This window comes from Lepus europaeus, unplaced genomic scaffold, assembly GCF_033115175.1.
Source record: "Lepus europaeus isolate LE1 unplaced genomic scaffold, mLepTim1.pri SCAFFOLD_106, whole genome shotgun sequence".
NCBI lineage: Eukaryota > Metazoa > Chordata > Mammalia > Lagomorpha > Leporidae > Lepus > Lepus europaeus.
Window position 1 is genome coordinate 726,547 of NW_026909024.1, and position 7,436 is coordinate 733,982.

The window sequence follows — 7,436 nt, forward strand, 5'->3', positions numbered from 1 at the left end:
CCCAAGATAGAAGTGTTACAGGGACTAATATAGGGGATTAAAAGACCTTGACATTTTAAGTTTTTTACAATGACTTCTAGTTCCTGTCTAGTTTTGAGTCTTAAGAGATATTGTCTTTGGTTGGGAAACCCTAAAGAAAGTCTTAAGTGAATCTTTATAGGCTCTTATTCAATTATGCACTCAGTTTGTTCTTGTTTAGTCCATAGTGATGGGTTAATGTCTGTTTTCACCAGGAGAGGATTAAAGTCTGGCCAGGCCCCACCAGGACACATGTGCACAGGTGGTATAAAATGTCTCCAATAAGTGGATTGGGCTTTCAGGAATGACCAGGAAAGAATGGGAGAATAAGACTTCACCTATTTGCATCAGAGTGGGGGCATGAAGCAGCGGTAAGGGCCTGACCTGAGACCCCTTTAATAGTTACTGAATGGGATGGGAAAAGTCCATGGCAGGAGATGAGGCCTGAGTATGTTGCCCCTGCATCTAAAAAGAACCCAACTCTTTCCCTTCAACCATCAGGGCCACCTGAGGTGCCCCTTAAGAGATAGTTGTCTGATAAGAGGGTCTTTAGTCTCCTTTAATCCTGCTGTTGCAAGGCCATCCATCATGACCCGTGCCCAGGGACATTTGCCTCCACACACAGTCTGCCTTTTAGTGGTCTCCTCAGCACACAGAGTTGAGTGGCCTCTTTCTTTGAGGACAGTTCTTTTTAAAGTATCCCTCCTGCAGAAGTAGCATATAGCACTAGTTCTTTCTTTTGTTCTCTCAACATGGCCTCCCTACCCTCTGTTACTAGGGGCAATGGTCTTTTTTAAAATTTAGGTTTTTTAAATTTATATTTCTCCTCTTCTTTATTGTAAAAATTTTAGTGGCCATACAAACAAGGTTATCTAGGGTGTCTTGGCCCTCAAAAGTCTGGAGACTTTTGTAACTTTTTTCTTTTTTTTATCCTTAAGAATTAATTTGTCTCTGTAAATGTCAGAGTCTAAGATGGTACGTTTGGAGAGACCCTCTCTGAATTGCTCTAAAAATTCAAAAGAGAACTCTTCACCTCTGTTTTCTGTGACAGTGGAACATAGTTAAGAGGCTTCTTGCATGAACGCTTTAAGCCTTCAATGATGCATAAGAAAACTATTGGGCTCTCCATTGCCTCTTCTTTTGGTCATAGAAGACCATCCAGTGTCCCAAGTAGTAACTCTGATTCCCAGTGGGGTAAGGAAATAGAGCTCCAGGTCCCTAGTCCTCAGCCCCCCCACTTCCTCTACTTTCTCAATTACATCAAAAGAGTCTGCAGCTCTTACAGTTTTGCCTCTGGCTTTCTGTCTTTTCCTGTGAGTGGGGCAGGTCAGATTTCTGGGCTGTGGCCCATCTGTTTTCCTCTAGTGTAGGCTGTATTATTCACCTCCATAGGCTACAACTGCCTTTATGACTGCGTTCTTCTCTGAGGCTGTCAGAGTCTGTTTAAGAAGGAACATTATATCTTTTCAAGTGAGGTTGAACACCTGGATAACTTTCATAAAAGTTTCAATATACTTATCTAGTTCATCAAGAATTTTCCCATGCCTATTTTGATTTAAGTCTTGGAGAGAGAAAGGGTAGTAGACCCTGATAGGATTTCCACTTGCAGGTGTCCCCTCCTTCCTCAATGGGGTGGTGCATTGGGGTGGCAGCAGGAGAGGTAGGTTTAGGAACTAAAAAAAAATGGGGCAAATTGGCTTTTTAGAATTTTTGAGGGTATATTTACCTATTTTCATTTTCTTTTTAAAGATTTATTTACTTGAAATCAGAGTTACAGAGAGAGAGAAGGGAGTGATGAAAGGGAGAGAGAGAGAGAGAGAGATCTGCTATCTGCTGGTTCACTCCCCAAATGACCACAAAGACCAAGGTTGGGCCAGGCTAAAATCAGGTGATAGGAGCTTCTTCTAGGTCCCCCATGTGGATGACCGAGACCAAAACACTTGGGCCATCTTTTGCTGCTTTCTCAAGCAAATATTCAGGGAGCAGGATTGGAAGTAGATCACCCGGGACTCACACCAGCACCAATATGTTATGCTGACACTGCAGGCTGCAGCTTTAACCCCCCATGCCACCGTATCAACCCCCCTCCTTTTTTCTTGCTTTTGAACCACTGTCAGGAGAGATGAGTCTCATAAATATTGTTTGCATAGAGTCTCATTAGTGCAAAGAAATCCTGATCATATGCCCTCACATTTACAAAAAAGAAAATCTAGTGATGAATAGTATTAACATTTATATTCTCTCTCTTTTAAGCCACTGTTCCCCATCTTTTAGTGGGTAGTTGGGCCAGACTCAGGTGCCAAAGAAGACTCGCTTCTTCCTTTTCAAGTTCTGTGGATCAAATTTTGTCCAATTGTTGAGAATGCATTCCAGCAGAGTTAGAATAGTTGAGGAAATGTTTCCCATCTACAAGACGAGAAAGACCAGCTCTAGTCATCTTCAGGTTTTCCCTCAGTCTGTAGAGAGTCAACAGGATGTCTCCCACCATCCTGAGACTTGCAGATGGGACACCTCACAAAAACTAGTGCCTTTCCATAATCTCTTGAACTTGTCTTGCCCTTTATTAACCTGATGAAGTGTTGCACTTGTAAATGTCACACTCAGTACTAGGTCTCTGGAGTTTTCATTGGACCCACAACAGAATCTACTCAAGCCACCCAAGAAGAACAAAGGTCTGAATGGGGCTCTTTTGGGGATTTAAAGGCAAAAGGGAGGAGACTCCAAGATGGCAGAACAGTGACAGGGCAGTCTGATCTAGGTTAAGCAAAATTAGTAGGAGAAAAGTAGAGACAGTACACTCCCAAGGTAAATTTGCAGGAGAAACTGCAGCGGGAGGTCCTGTGAAAGTAGTTGAAACAGCCTGGACCTGTGTGGATGGTGCAAACACAAAACAATGAGCAAGGACACAACAAAGGGCCCAGCAGCTGGATCTAGAAAAAGCACCTACTGACTGCAGAAGCCCAGGCCACTGTTGATACAGCTACAGGGAAAGCCTAGTGGGCTACACTGTCTTTGAGTAAAGCCCAAAAACTTGAGGGGAACAGGGCAACTGCTCACCTAAAGAGGGGGGAAAAAGCAGTACATCTCTCTCTCCCCATCTCCCTCCTACACATACAACAGAGACCTGTGGCTAGCTGTGGTAGGGCTGGCATCATTTTTGGACATAAGCATGTAGCAGTTGCTCCAGATCTTGTGTGCACACAGAGCTCCTAGTGAGGATACTCTAACTAATCAACAGTTCAAGAGCAACTACTGGAGATGGCCTCCACCCTGCCAGCTGCAACTACCTGGCAGTGGGTAGGGAGGCTGAGCCATCCTGATGGAAAGGAAGTGCCACCTGTGGGCACTCTTGTACATGCCCAGCACAATTGTGAAGCCAGTGGGACTGTGGCCAGCAGGTATTGTGTATCTGTGTGATCCAGAAATTTTACCAGGATGAAAAACTCATGTTCCCTACTGACTTTGTGTCTGGTTAGGAGGATCAGGCTCAATCTGCTGGGGTGGAACACACATTGACAGTGACTCTGGGAACTCCTCAGCCTCTTTGTAAATGGGACAGGCTAGCAGGGCAGAGAGGACCTTCTTGCACTCCTCGGCCATGGGAGCCCTGGGTATTGAGACTGAGAAAGCACTGTGAATGCATTAGTGGAGAAAAGGTGTAGTTGGATTTCTGGCAATCACTGGGTACCACAGCACACTCTTGGAGTTCTTTGATTCCTGGGAGCAGCTAATATCAGTGGAACCATGCTCACAGTAAGGACTGTACAGATAATTTATGTGGTTCATATGCAGTGCAGATGAGTGTTGAACACAGTAGGGGCTAATATCTGGGCATTGCTCAGCTTGGAGAGGAAGTGAGGGGGTGATCACACCAACAGAGGTGACCATTCCCAACCCTCCTATTAATCAGAGGAAAGCTGCAACGTCCAACTTGGGTATTACCCTGGGTACTCACCCCACCCTGTAGCACTGACCAGAACTCTCTAACCACACCAAGCACACACCCTTTGATATTCAATGAAAGTACATACATTCCACTAAGCCACAGAAGTATAGCTCAAAGATATAAGCCATCAAAGAAAAAAAAACACAATGTACTCTACAGATGCCTAAAAATAAATGCAAAAATTACAGAAACAAAAATAATAAAGACACCATGATGCCCCCACAAAGAACCACAACAACATTTCAATAGTAGAATCTGAAGATGAATAAATTGAGTAAATGCTGGAAACAGAATTCAAAAACTTAATCATAGGATTACTCAAAAGTAATCATAAGCAAATCCACGAACTAAAGAAAACCATACATTATATGATTGAAAATTTTTCCCATGAAATTGATATTTTAAAGAGAAATCAAAATGAAATATTAGATATTAAGAATTCAATAGATCAAATAAAAATGCGGTGGAAAGCCCTAACAACAGACTCAGTAAGGCAGAAGAAAGAATTTCCAAGCTATCCAAGCTAGAAGAAAACTATCTGGAAATTTTACAGTCAGACCAAAAAAAAAAAAAAAGAGGAAATTAGAACAATTAAAAACAACATTGGATATTTATGGGATACTATACAAATGACCCAACATACAGGTCTTAGGAGTTTCTGAAGGTGTGGAAAGAGAGAATGGATTAGAAGGCCTATTCAGTAAAATAATTGCACAAAACTTCCGTAATTTGGAGAAAGTAAAGGAAGCACATAGAACTCCTAACAAAGATAACCAGAAGAGATCTTCACCATGACACACTGTAGTCAAACTTTCCACAGTAAAACATAAAACATAAAGAAAAGATTCTAGGCGCATTCCTGAGATAGTGAACGAGCGAGCAAGCGTGGAAACGTTCTCCTGAGCCGCGTGATCTCGTGTCCCTAAGGGGTGCAGTTAGGAATTACAGTCGTCGTCTCTGGTCTTCCTCCAGTTCAGCCCAGCGCTCTTGTTGGGACTCTGGGGATAACATGAGTTCCTCCCGTAAAGTTACCACTCCGCTGAGGCTGGACACATCCTCAAGGCAGCCAGTCCTGACAGATGTGAAAAACAAAACGCCGAATTGTAGAGAGCATGTACACTCCGCCAACTCAGTTCCACGCAAAATCGATGGCAAATAAAACGCCCCCTTGTTCCCCGCCCGGTGCTCCATCACACAGGCGACGCCTCCCTCCAGCACGCTCCGGGGACCAGAGCGCCTTCTTCCCGCGACAAGGACCTGGGGCGCACGCCGGCGCATACGCAGGCGACGCGCGGCCGTCATGCACGCGGAAGGCAGTGCTCTGCGCGCCGGGCTGGCTGTGGAGCCGCTGCCATGGGCAAGGTGAATGTGGCCAAGTTGCGCTACATGAGCCGGGATGACTTCAGGGTCCTGACAACAGTTGAAATGGGCATGAAGAACCATGAAATAGTTCCCTGCAGTTTGATTGCTTCTATAGCCAGCCTTAAACATGGTGGCTGTAATAAAGTTTTAAGAGAATTAGTGAAACATAAGCTCATAGCCTGGGAGCGTACCAAAACTGTCCAGGGCTATCGGCAGACAAACGCAGGCTATGACTACCTTGCTTTGAAAACACTTTCTTTTAGACAGGTAGTCGAGTCTGTTGGAAACCAGATGGGTGTTGGCAAAGAATCAGATATTTACATCGTTGCAAATGAAGAAGGACAGCAATTTGCATTGAAGCTTCATAGACTAGGAAGAACTTTCTTCCGAAATTTGAAAAACAAGCGTGACTACCATAAACACAGGCACAATGTCTCTTGGCTTTATTTGTCTCGTCTCTCTGCCATGAAGGAGTTTGCCTATATGAATGCATTACATGAGAGGAAATTTCCAGTTCCAAAACCAGTTGATTACAATCGCCACGCAGTGGTCATGGAGCTCATAAATGGCTATCCTTTGTGTCAGATACATCATGTTGAAGACCCTGCATCTGTATATGATGACGCAATGGAACTAATTGTCAAACTTGCAAATCATGGGCTGATTCATGGAGATTTCAATGAATTCAATCTCATTTTGGATAAAGATGACCATATCACCATGATTGATTTTCCACAGATGGTTTCAACTTCTCATCCCAATGCTGAGTGGTATTTCGACAGAAATGTTAAATGTGTGAGAGATTTCTTCATCAAACGTTTCAACTATGAAAGTGAGCTTTATCCAACATTTAGTGACATCAGGAGGGAAGACTCTCTGGATGTGGAGGTCTCTGCCAGCGGCTACACAAAGGAGATGCAGGTGGATGATAAACTGCTGCATTCACTCGGGCCAGATGATGGAAACTCTGCCACAGAGCAGGGATCTGATTGCTCACTTTCTGATGAAGAGGCATCAGAAGAAGCAAAGGTCTGTAGGTCAGAGAATGAGAGTGAAAAGAGCTCTGTGGATGAAGCATGTGGCCACTGTCGCAGGTCACCTGGAGAACTCGAGCGAATAAAGGAGGACAGTTTGTTAGGGGAGCATACTGGCATACATGTGTTTGAAATTACTGGATTCAGGCAGGCTTTGGAGGAAATGAAAGGACAGGTTGTTGAGAGCAATTTAACAACTGAGCTTTCTGGGGAGAAAAACAGAACTGAAAATGGCACGTGGCAGGATGGTCAGACTGGTCCTGGAGGAGTCGCTGCTGGCCCTGAGGAGTGTGAAGACGAGTGCCCTGATCTGATTGCCCTGTCATCACTAAACAAGGAATTCAGGCCTTTCAGGGATCAAGAAAGTTTGGGAAATCTTACTCAGTGTAGAACAAGAACTCTGAGTGTTACTTCTGCAGGCACTGTTGTAAGCTGTTCAACAATTCCTCCGGAACTGGTAAAACAGAAGGTAAAATGGCAGTTGACAAGACAGCAAAAATCAGCTGTGAGATGTCGATTACAGAAAGGAGAAGCAAATATATTTACCAAGCAAAGGAGAGAAAACATGCAAAATATTAAATCAAGTTTGGAAGCAGCCAGCTTTTGGGGAGAATAACATGTTTTAAGATCTTGGATAGGGACTGGCATTGTGGCACAGTGGGTTAAACCTCTGCCTGTGATGCCCATATTTTAGTGCTGATTTGAGTCCTGCCTACATCTGGGAAAGCATTGGAAGATGGACCACATACTTGGACCCTGCCACCCATGTGGGAGACCAGCTGAAGCTTTGGGCTCCTGGCTTTGACCGAGCCCAGTCCTGGCTATTTGGGACATGAACCAACGGATGGAAGATCTCTGTGTCTCCCTCTCTGTTGCTCTACCTTTTAAATAAACAAACAAATATTAAAAAAAAGAAAATATTCTAAAATGTTCATGAGAGAAACACCAAATTACTTTCAGAGGATCTCCAATTAGAATCTCAGCTGACTACTCATCAAAAACCCTACAGGCTAGAAGAGAATGGCAAGATATAGTCCAAAATTTAAGAGAAAAAAACTGTTAGTCCAGAATTCAAA

General features: G+C 43.8%; 1 protein-coding gene and 1 pseudogene across 1 annotated transcript; one reads left to right on the forward strand and one right to left on the reverse strand.

Annotated features, from left to right (window-relative positions):
- LOC133754462 (protein SET-like) overlaps positions 1–5,266 on the reverse strand; it is an 87,769-nt pseudogene extending 82,503 nt beyond the window's left edge.
- A 51-nt stretch (positions 5,267–5,317) lies between these two features.
- On the forward strand, positions 5,318–7,082 carry LOC133754466 (serine/threonine-protein kinase RIO2-like). Its single transcript, XM_062184959.1, has one exon. It carries the CDS (start codon positions 5,318–5,320, stop codon positions 6,974–6,976), a length of 1,659 nt encoding a protein of 552 aa, XP_062040943.1. The 3' UTR covers positions 6,977–7,082.
- The last annotated feature ends 354 nt before the right edge of the window (positions 7,083–7,436 follow it).